The 23,512-nt window shown below is 50.4% G+C and overlaps 2 protein-coding genes across 2 annotated transcripts in view; both read right to left on the bottom strand.

Annotated features, from left to right (window-relative positions):
* Nucleotides 1-23,512, bottom strand: part of LOC126516683 (uncharacterized) — a 77,233-nt gene that overhangs the window by 17,165 nt on the left and 36,556 nt on the right. The window lies entirely within an intron of this gene.
* Nucleotides 15,593-18,554, bottom strand: LOC140215407 (uncharacterized). The gene is made up of 3 exons (XM_072285980.1): nt 18,336-18,554; nt 17,139-17,252; nt 15,593-16,598 (listed from the first exon to the last, which is right to left on the bottom strand). The coding sequence occupies exons 1-3, from the start codon at nt 18,521-18,523 to the stop codon at nt 16,079-16,081; spliced, it is 822 nt and encodes a 273-aa protein (XP_072142081.1). The 5' UTR covers nt 18,524-18,554; the 3' UTR covers nt 15,593-16,078.

Below are 23,512 nucleotides of genomic sequence, written 5' to 3'. Positions count from 1 at the left end.
ATCAATCATTATTTCACTTTGCTAATCAGTAGTCATCTCTTTACACGGCTGCACATGCTTTGGTTCGCTTCCGGCCTTCCTTCAGTCACGTGATCTTTTTTGTAGCTCACAACGCGACCTTGAAACGGAGATCTAAGGCTTTCACTTAATAAGCCACACACAAATGGATGTGCCACAAGCAATACTAAATCAGACGCACAAAGTAAAGCATGTCATCATGTCGCAGAAAAATTGTCTGGAGTATAGCCCGTTCATAGGCTTTAATAAAATACCAACCTCCTCACAAACGTTGCCTTCAGCATTATTTATGCTGTTATCAGCGTTTTTCTAAATTTTCAACATCACTGCATGGGGCACGCAACTGGCCCAAAATAACACTCCTCCATAGAATGCTGCGGCCCGTCCGCTGGAGCCCAGGAGAAAAAGCGTGCCGTGCGCAGCCGGCGGGCGAGGAGAATCGAGGAGGAAAGCGCCGCGAGGAGGAGAGTGTCGCTGGTTTCAAATTATCAAGGAGCTTTAAGCGAGCCACTGCGCGCGGCACGTGGTGGGAGAGGAGGAGGGGGAGCAGGGGAGATGAAAGGGGTATATAAGAGAGGGCGCGCCCATCAGAGAGCCTTTCGCGCCATGGACAGTGGGGGGAAACTCCTCGGTTTCGGTGGCAGAGGTAATTGGCGCCATCTCTGTAATGGGCGAACGCAAAAATCCGTTTCCCTTGCATGGCCTCGTAGATCGTCGCGCGCACGCGCGCCGATCCAGGTGGCGTAGCCCTTCCCCCTCCCCAACTCCTGTGCAATCGCCCTCCCTCGTTACTACCCTCGCAACTCCCTCACCTTCGACTGTCTCCGCGCGCACGCCGAGTGGCCCCGCCGGCCTGGAGCCAGCTCAGCCCGCTGCATGACGTTTCATGTTTCGTTATCTGCTGTTATCGCGAAGCGTGCGCTGCTGTGCGTTGACCGGCGTGGCTAGTTTCGTCAGTTTCGTGGTCTTCGGTAGCTGTGTGCTCGTGCTCCGCGATGTTTCACCCGTTTCACGGCTCGTACCACTCGTGCATCGTGCTGTGGTGCACAAATACCGCAAGAACAAGCCCTGCAAGGTTGTTCCGGGTGCCTAAAGACAACAGGTGAGCGCTCAGACCCAAGGTCATCAGAAGGCGCATGTACACGAACACAGCCCTGTCCATTTGTGTGCTCCATGAGGCTCCGGACGTCGTTGCGCCTTGATTGTGCTACACTTGCCTCTTCCCGGTAGAGAAAGCTGACAAATAGATGTTCCTCCTCATTGTCACCTGGTCTGTGACTTGTGTTTTTCTGTGCCAAGTCTCATTCTGCAACTTCAGTAACTTGCCCAGCTTTCCATACTGCCCTCAGTGCTTTTTCTGTGTATCACGTTCTACAAACGTACTAACAGCTGAAAAATTACTGTTAGCGTTTGTGTACTATCTCAATAACCCCCGATGGGAAAACCGCGCCAACAACCTTCATGTGTAGGCATGATACGCTTTCTTTTTCTTCTGGAAAGCATGAGCATTGCAAGTGTCCTACATGCAGATTTTTGCAGTTCGTGTTTATTATACACAGGAGAGCCCAATAGGTACGACTTAGTGCCTTAAGTGACGTAATTTTATAGCTAAGCATTGCATTCGGGTCGAAAGAAAAGTCGTGTTGTTGGCTTATTTTACCTGGTCTTTGATTGAGGAATAAGTCTTTCTGCGAATGTTTTCTATGTGCTGCTGCAAAAACCGACTACCTTCTGTTCCCCTTGCCACCGTTACTCAAGTTGTGGCCAAGTGCAATGTTATAATGTGTGTTTCAGTTTCTAGTACAATGTTATTTTTTTCTGCCATGTTTTTTCGATTTGTTCAGCAATAATCAACGTGTCACGCATTTCCTATACTTTCGTGCAGATTGATAAATAAGCTCTTTCTTTTGGTATGGCTCTCAATCAAACAATGTTAGCATTTTATTCTATTTTTTAGGTATATTGAGTGTCATTGTTTTTGCCATTACCAGTGAGTTTTCTCTTTTTATAGTTGTCATGACTGTGTCATACATGTCGTCCAGTTTTGTGCAATATATTAGTGCATATATCAGAAGCTCGTCTACATTTCGGTCTTGAGGACGTTATATAAATATCTTGTTGTTGTTTTTATGTGTGTGTACATGAAACGGCCTTCGCGTTTTCTAGCGCTTTTTTTTTGTTATTTCACCGTCTGTGAACTTATGTGTTTAGTACTCTTGTATATGTCATGCACCTTTCACCTTTGCTCATTTTTTGAGCGTGAATCACACCACATTATAAGAACAATCTGTTTTCGGAAACGAAGTCAATAAAGCGAGACCAAAAGATCTGTTGTGTTGGAAGTGGAATGTTTTTTATGTCCCGGCACATGCTGGTATAATATAAGTATGGGCAAGACTGCGTGCCTGCCAACGCATAGCCCACGGCGCACCACGCGCCAGCTCGCAAGCAATGCCAATGTGCTGCGTAGCGCGCGCATTGCTTGCGAGCTGGCGCGTGGCGCGCTGTTACAAGCGCGCTATATATATATATATAAAAAAAAAAACGCGCCGCTTATGGGTAAAAACAAAAAAAAGTGAGCGGCGCGCGCCTCATGGGGGAAAGGGGAAGAGGGAGTGGAGCTAAAGCTGGAGCGGGTCGGCATAATAAAAACAAAAAGAAAAGAAAAACGTTTGGGAGAGGAGGTGTGGCGCGGATGCTGTTGCCATGACAACGTAAGCAATCATGTGCGCCGCCATTTTGCTTCTGCGTCGCCCATTGGTTAGGGCCGTAACTGAAGGGGACCTCGGCGCTTGTGTCGAAAGAGCGTCTGCTCGAAAACGGCCAATGGGAGCCATACGGAGTGTCCCCCCCCCTGCCATGGACGCCAAACGGTTAGTAGGGGTGCTATTCTCGACACGCATGGCGGCTGCACGGCCGCCATTATCCGCCATGTTGACTCTGTGATTGGCTGTGGCGAGCTCACGTGCCTTGAAATTTGTGCCGGGAAACGGAAGCTTTGCGAAATGTCATTTTGTGTTTTCATCAAGATGACGAAATGTGACGTGGAGCTGCAAATTTTATGGACTAATACATTTTTTTGCTCCTTGACAGATATATTGTGATGTTAGCGCTTCAAAAAGAATGTGAGCGGTAGCGTGCAGAAACCAGTGCAATGCATCTGCAATTGCGCGAATATATGGTGGCGATCCAAGGTATGCGCCATGCCAGCTTTCTGATTGGCTGAAGGAATATCTCGTGAGGAGCGTCACAGGAAGGGCTGTTTCGTAAACGTCATTTTGACGATGCGTGACGTTGCGCTCGGCCGCCATTGCTGAGATTTTCCGCCATAATTTTTGCTGCGACGAGCCGCGCGAATTATGCTAATGAGCAGCCATATGCAATGACAGCCGTGAGGAATGCGTATCGCCACATTTTTCCCGCCGTTTGGCGCCACGAAAATCTTTTGTTCATAACGCGTGCTCATAGTATTTGCATTGCTCTCGGGTAGTGAAGGCATTTGTCTTTGGGGCCATCATTTTTTACAAGAACGCGTTTATACGAAATAATATTGGTTGAACATAGCAAACTTTCGGCAATGTTGTCCACTTTTCACTGCTGCATTTGTATTATAATGAAGATTAATGCCTTTTCGCACAATCAAAAGTTATGCCTCTTTTTAATTTATAAAAAGAAATGTACGCAAGGCGGCGCCTTGAAGTTTCCTCCCGCACCAGCGAAATGAACAAGAGATGGCAGCGCCGGCGCTTGCGTCGCGCTAGTGGATATCTCTGGCGCGCGCAACGCTATCGGTGATATTCGGCCGTTTCTCAAGGGCCGTTTATAGTCCGACGTAACGTCCGCGCGCGCGCGCACGCTACGCCACACCGGCGCAGCCGACGTAACCGGCGGCTTCCGACGCGCCCCGACGCTGATATGGCTCCTGAGCCATTCGCGCGTCGGAGTCGGCGGAACTCTCGCACCACAATGCATTGCGCGCGAAGAAAATTGCCGCTGCCTGTGACAGCGGCACTACGAGTAGCGCGAGCGGTGCAAACGTGATGTCTGACCCCAACAACGTTGTCGAGCGGTTGCTCGAAGCCATTAAACAGCACCCGTGTGTCTATGACACCAAGCGACTAGATTTCCGCGACCAGCAGCGCAAGCTAAACGCTTGGGAGGAGATCAGGAAGAGCAGCGGTCTCGCCACAGGTGAGCTGTTTACGACTGCTTATGTTCGCCTTTGCATGTTAGGCGCCCAAAGCGAGTTTCTTTCTTGCAGCATGCACCGTCATGTTTGATTTTTTGTGTCCTACATTTCGGTTTGTAGTGGAAGAATGCCACAAGCTGTGGAAGCGGTTAAGGGACCGGTTCACCCGCGAGCTCAAAGTCATCGAGCTCGCGACGAGGAGCGGCAGCGGATACGTGCCGAGGCAGACGTGGGAGTTCGCCGCTACCATGGAATTCTACGATACGTGTGGTCGTCCGAGAAAGTGAGTTGTTTTGTCTCCATAGGCAGGTTGCGCACGTAGTTCCCGCGCCTACTAGGGCGCCCCTCGCGGCGGCGAGCGCGGAACCGGCAGGATACGACCGGCTCGCTTGCGTTCGGAAAGCCTGTATGTGCACTGTTTCGCGCGTAGCTGTTGCCTTTTCTGAGCAATGCCGAAGTGCAACCCGAGCTGTTGAGTAGTGGGCTGCAAGAGCACGTACACCAACTCACGAGGAACAAAGTTTTACAGGTTTCCAAGCCGACCATATGAACCAGAACGGCGTCAACACTGGATAGCGCTCGTCCGACGGCATAAGCTGTTTTATGTTCCGGCGTTATGCCAAGTGCGTTATAACGCTGAATTCTTTGCTTTTACAGCAATGATGGCAGCAACGGGACACCTGCAGTCAGTGGCGTAGCTAGGTCGTCTGGCATCCGGGGCCCATAGGTCTTCTGTCCCCTCCCCATCCCCCGGGTTTATTCGAGGAAGGCGAGGATATCAACAATTTCCGCGTGTCTCTAGACGTTCCCCCTTTGCTACGTCACTGCCTGCAGTGCGTACCAGGATATGCAGCAAACAAAGTAGTTTGTTCCCACACTATACCGCAGTAAAGCTGTGGAACTCTTTCGCAATCCTCTCCCATTCAAACAGCGCTAGGGCTTCCTGAGAGATTTAAGGAGGGGTTGCAGCCGGCTGAGCTGGCATACACCCTTTTGCGCCAAGCATATCAACGAAGGGGCAGATGAGATCACCAAAATTTTTGACAACGTCGTTTATTGGAACCTCCTTTGCACGCACTGAAAAATCGCAACATAATAGTATCGCACTTCCAGTAACTTGGGCGAAAATATTTTCCCAGCGTAGTCTAACAACGGGTAAGTTCATCCCCTTTTTTTGTGTTTGGGGAGGGCAACGTTAGAATAACTCTGGTAGGTCTTACGAGTCGTTCGTACGCCCCACGTTCTTGGATGAGATGTTTTGGATTCGTATTTGCCGTCCTGTAGGTACAGGGAAACTACCGCGGCGTCCTTGCACTTCCCTGCGATGCCAGCACGGCAATCGCAGCTCCCCGCTAGGATTTGTCTGCTGTCGCCGATCTTCAAGAATCAATGTCGCCTGTAATTTCATGCGTCCACACCATAGATAACCAAGTAACTTAAGCTGAGCTTCACGCATCTCGCTGGTGCATTATTTTTCGTTTGCGGAATAAACCTAGCAGTCACTTCCGATCAGTGCGAGTTCAGCACTTCGCTCACGCCGTAGACGTGCCCCACTTCAAATGGACGACTTCCTTTCTCTAAATTCTTTTTCCTAAAAAAGCTATGAAGATCTTGTAATTCCCGAAACCCGGTTAAAATTAATATCGGCACGCTGTTTCGCGCCATCACTACCGTTTGACAGGGCGCCAAACACGCAGCGCGGGCTGCTGACGCCGTGAGTAATCCTACCACATTCGCGCAACTATTCGTCAGATGGCGCTAGGGGTCGGAAAGACAGGGCGCCGCCTAGCACTTGCAACGTGCCCATTGTTGGATGTGCCAGCTACCTGGAGTTACCAGCGCGTGCGTGCGTGTTGCGTGCGTGCGTGCTTGTTGCGTGCGCGCGCGCGCGCGTGTTTGTGTGTGTGTCGAGCGGCACGAAGCGGCTGGAAGTTCTATTTTCACGAGCTTACTGTCGAGAAGCATACATTTCACGGGCCCCGTGCTCTTCACGCGCGCCGCGCATGATCTGGCGCTGCTTATTATATTCCGACAGTGTGGCGCCTCCATACCGAGCACGAGGCCTTCGCCTGCACTTTGTTTGGCTCCTTGCAATGGCATGCACTGCTGCGCTTTATTACAGTTAGCATTAGGAGAAAGGTGTCGGCATTGCTCGCCTTTTTTGCAAATTTCATAGCTTTTATACAGCTGTTAATTGGGGAGACCAAATATATAGTATAATCGGATTAAACTTAAAAGCTCTTTATCTAGTACGTAATGCAACAGTTTTACCAACAATGTGATAGAACGAACTTGGACTATCAGACATCTGATGCGTCAATTCTGCAGATTTTGATGATTAGACAATTGTGTTGTTGCCTGTGATTTTCTGGGTGGATTTTTGGATCTTTTGGGGAGGTGGCCAGTGCTTCTGGAGGATGTAGGCTTTACTCACCGAGGCATCACGCAGGCAGAACCAATATTTTCGCTTTGTGACACGGGTAGTGATGTGGAGGATCGGCTAGTTGGTTCAGCATTTTGTGGATTTGAACAGCTCTACTCACGGGGAAGGAGACAAAGACAAAGCAAAATGCATGCATGCTATCAGTTGAATTTGACACAGTGAGCGCCTGTGTGTTTGTCTCACGTTCGTCTTCGTCCCTTTGTGTAGCGCTGTTCCATTTGACAAAAAGACACTGTCAATTTTTTGCAGTACAATAAAAGAAGTGAAAAAGAAGACAAGGCGCAACTTAATTCAATCGACCGTTTCTTTTTAGAACAACCAGCAACGTGGGCTCAGGGGGCCTACCAGGAGATGAAGATAGTGCCTCCACTGCAGAGGCGATTTTCAACACGATGCAGGATGGAACGACAACGCCACCACCCCCCAGCAGCAACGACATTACCCCGGAAGCCCCAGCAGAAAGTCCTTGGGAAGCTGCTTGCCAGGGAGATCGCACGGCGGGATATCCACCCTCAAAACGATCTAAAAAGTCCCAAAGTTGTGATTACATTGAGCAGCAGCTCCTTTCCCAACTTGGCAAGCAGATGACTGAAAATGAGGCATTTGCACAGTCTGTAGCCATGAGCCTTGACAGAATGCCAAGGGCAGTTGCTTCTAGGTGCAAGGCAAGAATAATGGGGCTCATCGCCGAATTTGATGAGCTTTAGTTTTAAACATGCCTTTTTGTGCTGCTGGTAACAGCAACAAAGTCACCTTCACTCTTCGTTTCTTTTCATAACCTGGAAGGTATTGGTTAAGGAACATCACAAGGGACTAGAGAGAATGTCTGAAACATTAAGAGACACACGAGCCCATGTGTGCCTTTCCATGTTTCAGTTCTTTTGTGTTGATATTTTCGACAATCCTCTACCATTACCCTCCAGGCTACGAACGAGAACAAAGAGTGCAGATGTATTTATTGCCCTTCTCCACATAGAACCAACTAGCCCTGTCAAATGGCACTTGCACATCTCTGCAAGAGCCATTTGCTTTTGTGAAACCTTGCGTGTTCATTTTTCGCACTTACGGCAATGTTTTTTTTTTTTTTTTTTGTAATCTGGAGGGCATTGCCAGTTCATATTTTTGCACTTTCTGCCAATCAGTGCAGTTTCCTAATACCATTGGTTTCTTGTTCATTTCACGTTGCCTGCTCTTTTAGCCGCATTGTGAGAAGTTTTTAACTGCAAGTATTGATGTGGTTAGTAGTGTTACCTGCTACTTCAATGCTGCAGTCTTGTTTGTTGTACAGGCTGTCTGTGATGCCTTGGGAATGGCATTTGTATTGCTTAAGGAGAAAACACAAGGGAGAAAGTGTGCAATGCCGAAGTTACGGCCATGTATTTATTCAGGGAGCACACATTCATTCACATATCAAACATGTTGTGCGATATAGTCCGCATCCTGCATGTGTTCAAATGAAACATTAAACAGGAAAGCAAGTCTTAAAAGAGGTCTCGACAAAATTTTCCTTTATGTAGTTCTGCTTTATAATTATGCGTAGAACATTAGTGAACATGGACCGTCTCATAATAGCCTGTGGTCAGTAAATTTACAACTGAATTTCTTCTCCCATGCGGTGTCAGTGTCACATTGCCGAACGATGTTTCTGAAGTCACAAACGAGTATGAGATCATGTGAGGCGCACAAAAAAGGGAAATAGTTGTCCAGTCGCTGTCATTTCGACTTCTGGAAAAGTTTAATGCAAGCGTTGGCATGAATGAAAACTACAATGCAGCGAATATATTTAAGTTTTGTACGTATACTGTGATCACATACTCACTTGGGACATTACAACCATCGTTTAGCAACCTGAACTTGTGGGAGATACGGGGCTCTCCTCCGTACTCTTGGGACAAAGGAACGACAACACAGTAGTGCAAACAGTCACAAGGGCATTTATTGCACCTTTCATAGATCAATGCCAGCTAGCCGAGTTGCTATCCCCAAAACATGCCGATGGGCCCGCGACAAATCTAGAAGTTCGACTTACCGCGACCGCATGGCGAGCGAATATGTTCGCCCCATGCTGGATCCCAACGCCTGGTCATTCGCGTGTACGGTCACGCGGACGGTGGCGCGTTCCAAGGCGGCCACGCGAGGCGGTCTCGCAGAAGCATGGGTCGGCGGCGCGCGGGACGTCCACGCTGTCCCCCGACCCGCCGGGAAAGAGGGTCGCTCCACGCGCGGCACGGCACGTCCGTGCTGCTTGCTGTCTCCAACCCAAGAGCCCAAGCGCCTTCCCTTTCGGCGCCCGAGTAACCCCGCCGCGGCGCGACGGTCGCGACATCTCTCGCACCGCGCTTGTACCACGCCGCGGGCGCCAGGCCACGCGAGCCGTGCGGGAAAACAGCATATCAGGGGATGCGCTATGCGGGAAAAACATCAGAGGACGCGCGAGAGTCGCGCATCCCCACAAACTGTATAGAAGAAATTAAACTAAATTATTTACTGACCGGAGGCAAATTTCATGTGGTGATCCATGTTCACGAATGTCTTGCACATAATTATAAAGCTGAAATATAATGAGAAACATTTTGTGTCAATCCTTTTATTATGGCGTACAAAACAAATGCACACGTTCACGTGATATGCTTTTACAGAAAGCAGATGTGCAATGACCTAGCACGAAGGAACACAAGTGTTGCAAGAATGCACAGCCTCAGTCAAAATTTTAGTGCCTAAAGGGTTTGCTTGCAAGCCGCGTGGTGGGACCGCTGCAGCAATCGTGTAAGACTTACGCAGTGGAGCTGGCAAGACTAAATATCTTCGAGATTTGGAATACTGGGGATACATGAGTCACACAGTGGCCGCAGAAGGAAACCCCCGGGCTATGAACTTTTAACGAAGGATGTATATGTGATATGTTGCTAGTGCAATACAGTTGAATCTCCTAAACTCTGTGATCACCAGATTGTTAATAAACATTCATATTTGACCTGACTTGTGATATTTTTCCTACTTTGAAGGGAAAAGAAATAAGCTTACGGACAGAGAGCAAGTTCATACCATGCATTAGCAGCGCCTGACCATCCTCAGCTGCCATGGCAAGGAACCTGATGGCGATATTGTCACGTGGTCGTGACGTTGAATAACACAGTAGCAGTACTGTGAACGACAAAACTAACTTTTATTGGGCGAACCTGTGCCCACAAAACAGGCTACACTTATAGCACAATGATAGCGGCGAACACGCTCGGCGATCGTCGAAAATCTGATCAGCGGGTCCAGCGCGTCAGCTTTTATACAGCAGTCATCGAATGTTCCAGACTAATCGTTGGGACCCGCGTGCCTTCCACAAAGTTCTACGCCATTCGCGTCAGGCGATGAAATCAGATAACATAAGGTTCGGCGACAACAGACAGCCGGGTAGAAGCATCGACAACTTTCCAGAAACGTCGGATACATGCAGGCGCGTCCGTCGCTGTGCGATTACAGTTGTTAAGCGGCGAAACGTGGTCGCCCGATAAAGATAAGTACACTTGTCATTACCCCCCTCTTAAAAAGCATCGCCCCGATGCTGCTAACAAACGAAAGTAACAAAAAAAAAGCACTCGTAGCAAAGAAAACAACAAACTAAGGAAGTTCATCAGCGTCCGTAAAATGGTTTAAGGCGCACCACGTGGACCACTTCAGATCGTGCGCGGCGCCGCTGTGAGTGCGAAATGCCGTCTGGCACGACCTCATAGTCTAGTGCGCCAATACGTCGGATGACCTTGTAGGGTCCGAAATAGCGTCGCAGCAGCTTCTCACTGAGTCCTCGCCGGCGTATCGGGGTCCATACCCAAACACGGTCGCCGGGCTGGTACTCGACGAAGCGTCGTCGGAGGTTGTAGTGTCGGCTGTCGGTACGCTGCTGGGTCTTGATCCGTAGGCGGGCGAGCTGTCGGGCTTCTTCGGCGCGCTGGAGATAGGTAGCGACGTCAAGATTCTCCTCGTCAGTGACGTGCGGCAGCATGGCGTCGAGCGTCGTCGTCGGGTTCCTGCCGTAAACCAACTTGAATGGCGTGATCTGTGTTGTTTCTTGCACCGCCGTGTTGTAGGCGAAGGTGACATACGGCAGGACCGCGTCCCACGTCTTGTGCTCGACGTCGACGTACATCGCTAGCATGTCGGCGAGGGTCTTATTCAGCCGCTCCGTAAGACCATTCGTCTGCGGATGGTAGGCCGTTGTCCTCCTGTGCCTTGTCTGACTGTAGTTCAGAATGGCTTGAGTGAGCTCCGCTGTAAAGGCCGTTCCTCTGTCGGTGATGAGGACTTCTGGAGCACCATGTCGCAACAGGATGTTCTCGACGAAAAATTTAGCCACTTCGGCTGCGCTGCCTTTCGGTAGAGCTTTAGTTTCAGCGAAGCGGGTGAGATAGTCCGTCGCCACGACAATCCACCTATTTCCGGAAGCTGATGTCGGAAACGGTCCCAACAAGTCCATCCCGATCTGCTGAAAAGGTCGGTAAGGAGGCTGAATCGGCTGTAGTAATCCCGCTGGTCTTGTCGGTGGTGTCTTGCGTCGCTGACAGTCGCGGCATGTCTTGACGTAACGGGCGACATCGGTGGTTAGGCGTGGCCAGTAATACCTTTCTTGTATCCTCGATAGCGTCCGGGAGAAACCGAGGTGCCCAGCGGTCGGATCGTCATGTAGGGCGTGCAGTACTTCTGGACGTAGCGCCGACGGAACAACAAGAAGGTGGTTGGCGCGGACTGGTGAGAAGTTCTTCACGAGTAGGTTGTTTTGAAGCGTGAACGAAGATAATCCACGCTTAAATGCCCTTGGGACAACGTCGGTGTGCCCTTCCAAATACTCGATTAGGGCTTTTAGCTCCGAGTCTCCTCGTTGCTGTTCGGCGAAGTCTTCCGCGCTTATTATTCCAAGGAAGGCGTCGTCATCCTCGTCATCTTGCGGCGGCGGGTCAATGGGGGCGCGGGATAGGCAATCGGCATCTGAGTGTTTTCGTCCGGACTTGTAGGTTACAGTGATGTCGTATTCTTGTAGCCTAAGGCTCCACCGTGCCAGCCGTCCTGAGGGGTCCTTTAGGTTAGCTAGCCAACACAACGCGTGATGATCGCTGACCACCTTGAATGGCCTGCCGTATAGGTAAGGGCGAAATTTCGCTGTGGCCCAAACGATGGCGAGGCATTCCTTTTCGGTTGTAGAATAATTGCCTTCTGCTTTTGACAATGATCGGCTAGCGTAAGCTATCACGTGTTCATGTCCATCTTTTCTCTGGACTAGGACGGCACCGAGGCCTAGGCTACTGGCGTCAGTGTGTATTTCGGTATCGGCGTGCTCGTCGAAGTGCGCAAGTACGGGCGGCGACTGCATGCGTCGTTTGAGTTCTTGAAATGCGTCGCCCTGTGGCGTTTCCCACTTGAACTCGACGTCACATTTAGTTAGCTGTGTCAGCGGCTCAGCGATGCGTGAAAAGTTCTTGACAAATCGCCTGTAGTAGGCACACATGCCAAGAAATCTACGCACTGCCTTCTTGTCGGTGGGCTGCGGGAACTTTGCAATGGCAGCTGTTTTCTGCGGGTCGGGGCGTACTCCGGATTCGCTGATGACGTGGCCTAGGAATAGAAGCTCATCGTAAGCGAAGCGGCACTTTTCTGGCTTCAGAGTGAGCCCTGATGACTTGATGGCTTCTAACACTGTCGCAAGCCGCCTAAGGTGATCGTCGAAATTTCCGGCGAAGACAACTACGTCATCCAGGTAAACAAGCACGTCTGCCACTTCAGTCCGGCTAACACAGTGTCCATGACGCGCTGAAACGTTGCAGGCGCCGAGCACAGTCCGAATGGCATAACCTTGAACTCGTAGAGGCCGTCTGGGGTGATAAAGGCGGTCTTTTCGCGATCTCTTTCGTCGACTTCTATTTGCCAATAGCCAGACTTGAGGTCCATCGACGAGAAGTATTTAGCGTTGCAGAGCCGATCCAATGCGTCGTCTATACGTGGGAGGGGGTATACGTCCTTCTTCGTGATCTTGTTCAGATGACGATAATCAACGCAAAAACGTAGGGTTCCGTCCTTTTTCTTTACCAGCACAACAGGAGATGCCCACGGGCTTTTCGACGGCTGGATGATGTCGTCGCGCAGCATTTCGTCGACTTGTTCTCTTATAGCTTCACGTTCTCGCGGCGAAACTCGGTAAGGGCTCTGGCGAAGTGGTCGAGCGTACTCCTCGGTGATTATGCGATGCTTGGCGACTGGTGTTTGTCGAATCCTCGATGACGTCGAAAAGCAGCCTTTGTATCGCCGGAGCAGACTTCTGAGCTGCTGTTGCTTAATCACGGGGAGACTTGGATTAATGTCGTAGTCTGGTTCGGCAACCATGGTCGTCGGGGTAGATGCGGCGGAATCCGAGAGGACAAACGCATTGCTGTTTTCCAGAATTTCCTCGATGTATGCGATCGTCGTGACCTTGTTGATGTGCTTTTACTCCTGGCTGAAGTTTGTCAGCAACACTTTCGTGTTTCCTCCGTGCAGTCGAGCGATCCCTCTTGAGACGCAAATTTCACGGTCTAGCAGTAGACGTTGGTCGCCTTCGATGACACCTGCTAAGTCAGCGGGTGTTTCGGTGCCGACCGAAATAACAATGCTGGAGCGAGGCGGGATGCTCACCTGATCTTCGAGCACACTCAAGGCGTGGTGACTACGAGGGTTCTCCGACGGTATCGCATGGTCTTCCGACAGAGTTATTGACTTCGACTTCAGGTCGATGACTGCGCCGTGTTGGTTGAGGAAGTCCATGCCGAGAATGACGTCTCGTGAACACTGTTGGAGGATAACGAAGGTGACAGGGTAAGTCCGGTCGTGAATGGTAATTCTTACCGTGCACATTCCAGTCGGCGTTATGAGGTGTCCTCCGGCGGTACGAATTTGAGGGCCTTCCCACGTAGTCTTAACTTTCTTCAACTGGGCGGCGATGTGTCCACTCATGACGGAGTAATCAGCCCCTGTGTCGACTAAGGCGGTGACTGCGTGGCCGTCGAGAAGCACGTCGAGGTCGGTGGCTCTTTGTCTTGCATTACAGTTCGGTCTTGGCGTCGGATCACGACTGCGTCGCGTTGACTTGTGGCTGGTATGTGACGTCGTCAGGTCGTCTTTCGTCGTCGCATTCTTTCCTTCCAGACTTCGTCGGGACGGCGGCGTGTCGTTATGTCGCCGAGGTAGTTTCTTCGGCGTCTTCGTCGGCGGCGGAGGATCTTCGACAGTTCGACGGACAGCAACCGCACCTCCATCGGTTGCTGCTTTTAGTTTTCCGGATATGGGCTCGCTGACCGGCCCCGAGGTGGGCCAGTGTATGGTCGGCGCTGCGGCGACAGGTAGCGGCCTGGTGATGGTGAACGCGACGGTCGTCGAGAACTCCACTGAGTAGCCGCGAGATAGTCAGCGATATCGCGAGGGCGTTCACCTTGCTGCGGGCGCGGAGCGTTGACGGCGAAACCTCGCAGTCCCAATTCCCGGTATGGACATCGTCGGTAGACGTGACCCGCTTCCCCGCAGTGGTAGCAGAGCGGGCGGTGGTCAGGAGCGCGCCAAACGTCGGTCTTCCTCGGGTAGCTCCGCTGGGCGACGGGTGGGCGCGCTGTCGGCGGCGGCGGCGCTGGTCGACGGAATTGCGGCGTTACAGGGCCCTGGCGCGGTCGCTGAGGAGGGCCTTGACGGCGTACGACGGCGGCGTAGGTCATCGCTTCGGGTTGGGGTTGCGGTAATTGAGGTTGCACCTCCGGAACTCCAAGCGACCGCTGAACCTCATCTTTGACGATGTCAGCGATCGAGGCCACTTGAGGCTGCGACGACGGGAAGATCTTCTGAAGCTCCTCTCGTACGACTGCCCTGATAGCCTCGCGCAGGTCTTCGGAGGCCAGTGATTGAACTCCGGCATAGTTTGTAGCGTTGGTGCGGCGGTCGAATTGCCGGTTTCGCATCTCGAGTGTCTTCTCGATGCTAGTGGCCTCGCGAAGAAACTCGTCGACAGTCTTCGGTGGGTTTCGTACCATACCGGCGAAAAGTTCCTCCTTAACACCACGCATTAGTAGCCGGACTTTCTTTTCCTCGGACATTTCCGGGTCGGCGTGGCGGAATAGGCGGCTCATTTCTTCTGTAAAAATCGCGGTGGTCTCGTTGGGCAGCTGCACTCGGGTTTCCAGTAGTGCTTGGGCTCGTTCTCGGCGTACGACGCTTGTGAATGTCTGCAGGAAGCCACTTCGGAAAAGGTCCCAGGTCGTTAACGTGGCTTCTCTGTTCTCGAACCACGTCCTGGCAGCGTCTTCCAATGCGAAGAAGACATGTCGCAGTTTGTCGTCGCTGTTCCAGCTGTTAAATGCAGCGACCCTCTCGTACGTCTCGAGCCAGGTTTCCGGGTCCTCGAATGTTGAACCGCGGAACGTGGGGGGCTCCCTGGGCTGCTGCAGCACGACGGGGGATGCTGGGGCTGCCATTGGGGAGGACTTGGTGGCAATCTTCCTGCACGTCTCAGGTAGGAGTCCGTGCTCTGGGGGCAGTCCTTGCAGCCGGCGGCTAGCTCGCTGGTCTTGGGCGACGTTGGTTTTGTCCTCGGGCTTCGGGCTTGGATCGCGGCTTTGCGGGGGCGTTCGGTACATGAACGCACAAGCACCTCCACCAGATGTCACGTGGTCGTGACGTTGAATAACACAGTAGGAGTACTGTGAACGACAAAACTAACTTTTATTGGGCGAACCTGTGCCCACAAAACAGGCTACACTTATAGCACAATGATAGCGGCGAACACGCTCGGCGATCGTCGAAAATCTGATCAGCGGGTCCAGCGCGTCGGCTTTTATACAGCAGTCGTCGAATGTTCCAGGCTAATCGTTGGGACCCGCGTGCCTTCCACAAAGTTCTACGCCATTCGCGTCAGGCGATGAAATCAGATAACATAAGGTTCGGCGACAACAGACAGCCGGGTAGAAGCATCGACAACTTTCCAGAAACGTCGGATACATGCAGGCGCGTCCGTCGCTGTGCGATTACAGTTGTTAAGCGGCGAAACGTGGTCGCCCGATAAAGATAAGTACACTTGTCATTATGAAGTAATCTGCCAAGGTGTCCCGGATTTGCATGGCGTCTGCAGCAGAGCGGCTGCCATTGTCAGAACTCTGATGGCTTACGTGCGCTATGGCCTGCCTCCAGCCGCCTTCTTGGATTCTGTCACCACTGACCCTGTCACCATAATCATTTGGGCAGTAGGCATTGTCAGACAACAGAAAGTTGTGCAGGCAAACCGCCGCCTTAACCATGTCTGTGAGCAACGCTACGTCACCGCTGACAGTTCCGAGGAAGCTACGCCATCGAGACACTAAAATTCCAAATTCGTTTTCGACGCACCGGCGTGCACGCGACAACCTATAATTAAATACTTTTCTCGTTTCATTCTACTGTCTACCGGGGTAGGGGCGCATTAAGTAGGGCCTCAGTGGAAACGTTGCGTCTCCAACAATGCAGAGCGGCAGGCCATTGTGACCCGAAGGCAAGTCAAGTGTGTTATTTTCAAAACTCGTTCTGATAGCACTTTTTCTGAAAAAAGAGCCATCAGACATTCGGCCATGGGCACCAATATCAACCAATATGAAGCGATAATTTGCGTCTGCAAGAGCCAGCATGATCAATGAATAAAAACCCTTATAATTGTAAAACTCCGAACCACTGCCATCAGGACAAGTAATAGCAAAATGTTTGCCGTCTATACACCCCACAGCATTCGGAAAGTTCCACTTGGAATCGAAGTTCTTTCTAATGGCCTCCCATTCATCTTTGCTTGGCTGTGCGAGTACAACTGGGGAAAGGCAGTCCCAAATAGCAGGTAGGGTTTCTTTCAGAATCCCGGACACTGTGGACGCATGCATGCGGTAACTGAAAGCGATGTCCAACATGGAGCCGCCGGTTGTCAGGAATCTGTGAAGGATAGAAAAGGCTAAATTGAAGTCACAATTAAGGATACGATTTGGGCAAGTTGGAACTGATTCATGTTTGTAACATCGTGGGAAAAAAGCATGACGGACGAAGAATACACAAGTGCAGACTCGCAACAGTCATATTTACTCAGCAATTCAATGAGGTTCAACTGTGGAATCATTTTCAGACGAACTTTTTCAATGCAAGACTTGAGCGAAACGTGCAACATGCAGGTGGTACGAAAAAAAAGTACCAACTATGCAAGTCAACTAAAGAACGGACAACTGGGCTAACCGGTCAGAGTGCGTTTAGAAAGATCAGTGCTACAAGTGGACAAACGACGCATAGTCGTTTTCCCAGCTAATGTACTGGATAAGGAAAGAACATTCGAAAAAAAAAATCCTAATCCTTAACTGTCTTCGCCTTGGTTAAAAGTCAAGACATTACACCGCGGTGACCTCGTAGGTCGAGCGTCATGCCATATAAGACGTTCACCGGTGAGTACTGTGATTGAACGGAAATAAAAGCCAGAATACTTGCCGTATTGCGACTGCTAGTCTTTCTGCTGGGCCGATTGGGTTCCTGTGGTTTGGCGGATGGATGAGGCGGTCGTACATAAGGCTCAAAAGTCTGTCAAAAGAGGCCTTGGTCATCCTGTGGGGAAAATGATTTGAAGTTAAGATTTCTTTTAAATAACGCTAAGCATGTTCAGAAGAGTACCCAATCTCATAATAACAGGTTGCAGTACAGCAAAATTTAACAAATAGACAACAAAACACGACGGAGTGTGAACACATTCGGTGATGCAAAACATCATACGCACAGTCATTTTTTCTCTTCGTGCATTTTGACAAAATTCTCGTGCGCAAACTACTGGGCTAATCGGGCGCTAACACTGCTCATATTTAAGGTAGCATATTATGGTCTGTTTCTTTGAGATGTAATTCCACATCGGTACTTGCCTATGTTTTCTGTTGACTTAATTAAAGAGAGACAGTAAACTTTATTGCTCTGATAAAAGAGGTTGGTGGAGCTTTTAGTGCTGTAACCCTGTGGCCAGAGCTTTCAGCTGGGCCCGGTTGACGAACTTTCGGTGAAATCCAAGTGCAAGCTTGACAACGACGCGTCCCAGAAAACTGCTCTCGGCTGCTAATACAGTACTTGCAGACGCGAGCAAAGCAGATGGCCTCGGAAGGCTCCTCCCCCACCTGCCGAGCGAAGAAGCAACCGACAGCCCAGCTCGGTGGGCGTGCGAGTTGTGCGTTTATTACGGTTACTGCAGCAAGTTAAGGGTGTTTCAGTTAAGGAAGCGGTGGCTCTTCCTTCTGACCGGAATCTTCAGGAAACCGAACAACTTGCCCACCCACCGAGCTAAGCTGTCGCTTGCCTCCACAGCCGGCAATTGGCGCAGCCCGTCATTTCAGCTGCTCAGCCGGAGTTCTTGATATACTTGCTGGGAACCCCAGTTTATGGTTAATTACACAACATCCTGGCGAGTGCCGATGGCGAACGACATCTGAAAGAATGTAGACAATAGTAAGCTACTTTATGAGCAGTGTTGGCTCTCCAATAGGCCGGTAGTTAGCGCAGATGAATTTTTTATTGTTTGAAGTCCGGCACCCAATTAAGGTAATCTCTAACAATGAAAAGAGCGGCTCACATACTTCACAGCGAGCTAAAGGGGAAGGCGCAATCTCAACAACAATAAAACACACCCTTTGTGCGAAGTGCCGTTACCTGAAATACTTGAGATGGTACTCCGGGTCCTTCTGCCGCAGCTCTTGCACTAGCTGGTGGTACTCGCCGGTGGTTCTCCGTTCCGCGAAAATTTCACGAGCGTACATGGAGCGCCTGCGCTTCCGTCGGAGGCGGTGCACTAATAACGCAAGGACAAGTTTCTGTCGCGCGGAATACGTCCAAGCCATGTTTCGTTCGACAGGCGCGAAACTAATCAGACTGCGAAGAAAAAGGCGCCAAATCCGCAGACGGCTTTTGCGGACGGCGCGCGACTTGGCGATGGTTCTGCGCATGCTCTGAAGATAGCAGCCGATGGCGCGCGCGTTGAAGTATAGAGGGATGGCATCTCGGCTGGCGCAGCGCAACCGACGTAGCGTGACTGACCGCGAACGACGCTCGCCCGCGCGCCGATAACGTCGGACTATAAACGAGCCTTCAGCCAGCCGAGTCGGGCTGAGTCACTTGCGTTTCACGAGATAGCGATAACGTGGCCTAGAACGTGCGCGAATCACCACTGGTAGGTCGCGTATGTTGTCTCAAGCAAGAAAACAAGCGCGTTGGCGCCAACCATGCGATGACTCATTCCATTTTCCGGGGACACGCATCCTAGCTATTGAAGCAGACGACGGCTTGTACGCAGCAGAGGACGGAAGCGAGAAGCGTTTTCGACGGAATAATCATATGCTATGAGATAGGTGCTTTATTTTTACTGCGGAGGAAAACTGTTTTGCTTTACTGATAACGCTACGTTCAGTGCCTTCATTTCAGTTTCTTAGGCGAAACGTCAAGTTGGCGTCACGTTACGTAAGCAAAACTGGGCCACCAGCGCCATTTTGTTTGCGTCGCGCCTACGTCACGCACCGAAGAAAATGGCGGAATGTCCAGAATAGCGCCCTAGGTCCCAGTGCGCTCACCGGTAAACTCTAGCCCGCACCCGCTCCGGAAACAACGGACGCCGAATGGCTAGAACATCAGTGCACGCTCGGTTTTTGCTCTCTCTCTTTCTTTCATCCTTTCTTCCTTTTGTTCTTTCATTCAGTTATGTTCTGCCAGCAGCCACAATTGAGTTCGCTGGCTTAGGGCTACAGTCAAGACCTGGTTGCAGGCACGTGCGCTTGAACGATTGTGAGTTCGGCGCGGCGACGAGACTGAGCCGAACACTCAAATCTGGTGAAAGAATCCAACCGCGTTTTTTCCCGCTTTGTAATGTTTAGTGGCGCCACATTTGATAAATTTTGCAACTGAGGTGAAACAGCTGATTTTTTTTTGTACAAATGGCGTCAACAGTAAGATACGCCCGTGAGATTTATTATTTAGTGCACACAGCACTGCTTAGTAGAATTCGTGAGTGCTAGTAATTACAAGACACTGCATGGCTTCACTAATGTGCTACACTCGTTGGGAATTATTGTGTACATAAAAAAGAGTGTCGATTTGCACGTACTTGGTCAGCAGAAAAATCGGCCAAACTCACTTGTAGATTCTTTAGTAAACATGAAACAATTTTCTCTGCTTAGAATCGGAAAGAAGGGCTTGCTGCTCTACTATTGAAAATTTCAGAGTTGCAGTTGGAATTCTTATGCCCCTTCATCGGTAACGCTTGACCAGATATAGCCATAAATTGTCAATTTGAAGTTACAGTAACTCATGAACTGTTCCTCAGAATACAAAACAACTTTGCATAGATCATAAGCGCCTAGAAAACCAATAAGTGTTTTTTCTCTACGTTGAAATGGAAAAAAAATGCCATTCATAAACTTTTATTGTATTGCCCATTGTTCTGGAGCCTGCATAAATTTCTAATTTACACGCGATCTCTCTTTGAAACGTTGTATGACATTTCATTTAAATACACAAGAAAGTTCACTTTGCTATGTTGGAAATTTTTGCCGGGAACGCCGTAAAACGGAGGCTAGCAATAATACCGCTTTTTGCTCACACTGTTTTGATTGTCGTGAGGTAAGGCTTCAAGTTAGGCAATAATACTAGGCTTCATTGGAAAACAGAGAAAGTAGGCTTTTTAATACAACGTAATTCATACCTATCAAATTAGCGCTGAAAGCAGAGTGCGTCCGCAAACAATAACTAAAATGCGGAGCGCGTGCAGCCAGACTGGGCCGCCACCTTAAGGGCATGCTGGCCACCTTGACGCAATTAGCGGAAGAAAAATCGGCCATTGTGGGGCAATCACCTGGCATTGACTGAATGCTACTGTAACAGCTTTATGACGCTTTCTATAGCCCTCAACAATATATAGCTTATTTTCGGTCTTTAAAAGGGCAAGCTGGCCACACTGGCCACCTTGTAGCAGTTAGCAAAAGAAAGGTCGGCCGCTGTGGCGCAATTAGCTGGTGTTGACTGAATATTAGTGGAACAACTTTTTGATGCTTTCTATAGCCCCCGAGAATATTTGCCACTTCTCCGTGTTTATCTTCATCCGGTGACCACATTTCACGGCCTAAAAATGTTAAATGTTATCTTTCAAAGCAGGACGCGCCGCCAATATTTGGAACTTACTCGAATGTTACCGTTGATTCAATCGGTTGTGTATCTTCTCGCCGAACGTTTTGTAATCAAATTGTACGCGCTACACGAATTTTGTAGTACTTTGTGGAAGGCACTCAGGCACCAGCGATTACGCTGGAACCTTCGAAGGGTCATGTATAAAAGCCGACACTCTTGGTACGCAGATCAAATTTTCGGCGATCGCCGACATTTCTGGCTACTTTCGTTGTGCCTGAGTGCTACTTGTTTTGCTGGGCACAAGTTCGTCCAACAATGAGTTAGTTCCGTAATTCACAATCGTAGCTACTGTTTTTTTTCACCGTAACTACAACGTGACATCTGGTAGAGGTGCTTCGCGTTTTAGAACTGGACGCCCCCGCAAAGCCGTCAAACAAGCCAGAACAGCGAAGACAACACCAAAGTCGTCCGCGACCATCGAGCTAGCCTCCGGCTTAGAAACATGCCCCCGGAATGGGGGCTTGTTCCCGAGAAGACCAGTAAGTGCACGGCCTCGACAGCAGCCATGATGACAGCTCCAGTGCCACCTACACCGATAGCGTTGCAGCAGCCCAGGGAACCCTCAACCTTCCGGCGATCTTCATTCAAAGACGTGGAAAGCTGGCTGGAAACGTACAAAAGGGTCGCTACGTTTAATAACCGGAACTAAGACAAGCTGCGCCACGTCTACTTTTTCTTGGAGGAGGCCGCTTGAGCGTTCTTGGACACTTGAGTCAACGTTGACATGGGGCCTTTTTTTCAGCACCTTGTTGAACACATTTATGAGCGTCCTGCGAAAAGAAAGTAGCGAAGCTGTGCTAAAAGCCCGAGTGCAACTCCCCAACGAGAACATCGCTATTTTCACGGAGATGAGTCACCTGTTAAGACACGCCGAGCCCGACATGTCAGAAGAAAGTCCGCTTCTTGATGCGGGGCGTGAAGCAAGAGTTTATGCGGGATTGATACAGAAACCGCCTAAAATGTTTGCTAAATTTAATTCTGAGGACACAACTATTGAGAAGGGGCTCGATATGAGGACAAGGCAATGTAACCGCCAAACGTGGACCGCAAACAACACCGATGTTCAAGCATTCGGCACCAACGAGTTGTGCGAGACCATCAGAGTGGTCGTTAGCGAACAACTGCAGAAGCTCTTTCTAATGTCGCAGTCTCAGGTGGCCTCAATCGCTAAGATCTCGAAGGAAGAAGTTCAGCGATTTGTAGGAATTCCTAAGGGTCGGTCGGAATTGCCGCAGCCACAGCCAGAAAAAAACACCTACGCCACCGTCACCTGCCGCCCAGGTACTCCTCTGCGCCCGTTCTAGGGTATCGCAGCACTGAAAGTCCGTCGTGCGTCGCCGCCCACAGCATGACCTCTCGTAGGCCAGCGCAGCTACCCTAGGAAGACAGACGTATGCCGCCCTCTGGACCACCGCCCGCTCTGCTCTCACTGCGGAGAAGCGGGCCACGTCTACCGCCGGTGCCCGTACCGCTATATGGGACTTTACCGCGTGGCGACCACAGCTTGGCAAACGTCCGCCTTACATCGCCGACTTCCTCACAGCAGCACTGTGGGCAACCCGACGACCCTCTCGGTCCCTGTCATCAGGTCGCTACATCTCGCGGCAGCACCACCTGTGCACTGGCCCGACCCGAGACCGGTCGATCAGCCCTAATCCGGAAAAGAGAATGCAGCAAACTTTGGAGGTGCGGCTGCTGTTCGTCAAGATGCCGAACACCTTCTGCCGCTGCCGACAACGTTGAGAGAGTCACCTCGACGACGACGCAAGAAAACGCCGTCTAAACAAGACTTTACGACATGACGAAACACGTGTGGGACAACGTGATGCAGCCGTCATCCGACGCCATGACCCAATTGCAATGCAAAAAGAACCATCGACCTCGACGTGCTTCTCGACAGCCACACCGTCAACGCTCTAGTAAACACACTCCTTCATTGGTGGATTTATCGCCGCCAAGTTGAAGAAAAGCGAGATTACATGGGACAGCCGTTATATCCAGACAGCTGGAGGACACCTTATAACGCCGACTGGAATCTGAACAGGAAGAGTTACAGTGCATGACCGAACTTATACTGCGACCTTCTCCATCCTGTAACAGTGCTCCCATGACGCAATTCTCGGCATGGACTTTCTGAATCAACACGGTGCAGTCATAGACCTAAAGTCGAAGTTCATAACGCTGTCCACCGACGAAGAGATACCGCTGGAGAGGACTGAATGTTACTGGAACAAGTTTGTGACGTTTTCTGTAGCCCCTAACAGTATATAGCTTATTTTGGGACTTTTAGGGCACGCTACCCGGACTGTTCGCTTTGACGCAGTGAACGAAAGAGAGGTCAGCCGCTGTGGCGCAATTAGTTGGCGTTGACTAAACCTTACTGGAACATGTTTGTAACGGTTTCTTGGCCCCCTACCATATATAACTTAATGCGGTAATTTTAGGCCACGCTGCCCGCACCGGCCACTTTGACGCAGTGAGCGGAAGACAGGTCGGCCGCTGTGGCGCAATTAGTAGGTGTTCACTGAATCTTATTGGAACACCTTTGTGGCGCTTTGTATGGCCCTCAGCAATTTGTAGCTCATTTCGGGACTTTTTGGGCACGTTGGCTGCACCGGCTGCTTTGACGCAGTGAGCGGAAGACACGTCGGTCG

The sequence above is a fragment of the Dermacentor andersoni genome, chromosome 1 (assembly GCF_023375885.2).
Source record: "Dermacentor andersoni chromosome 1, qqDerAnde1_hic_scaffold, whole genome shotgun sequence".
Classification (NCBI taxonomy): Eukaryota; Metazoa; Arthropoda; class Arachnida; order Ixodida; family Ixodidae; genus Dermacentor; species Dermacentor andersoni.
This window is presented reverse-complemented; position numbering and strand designations above follow the sequence as displayed.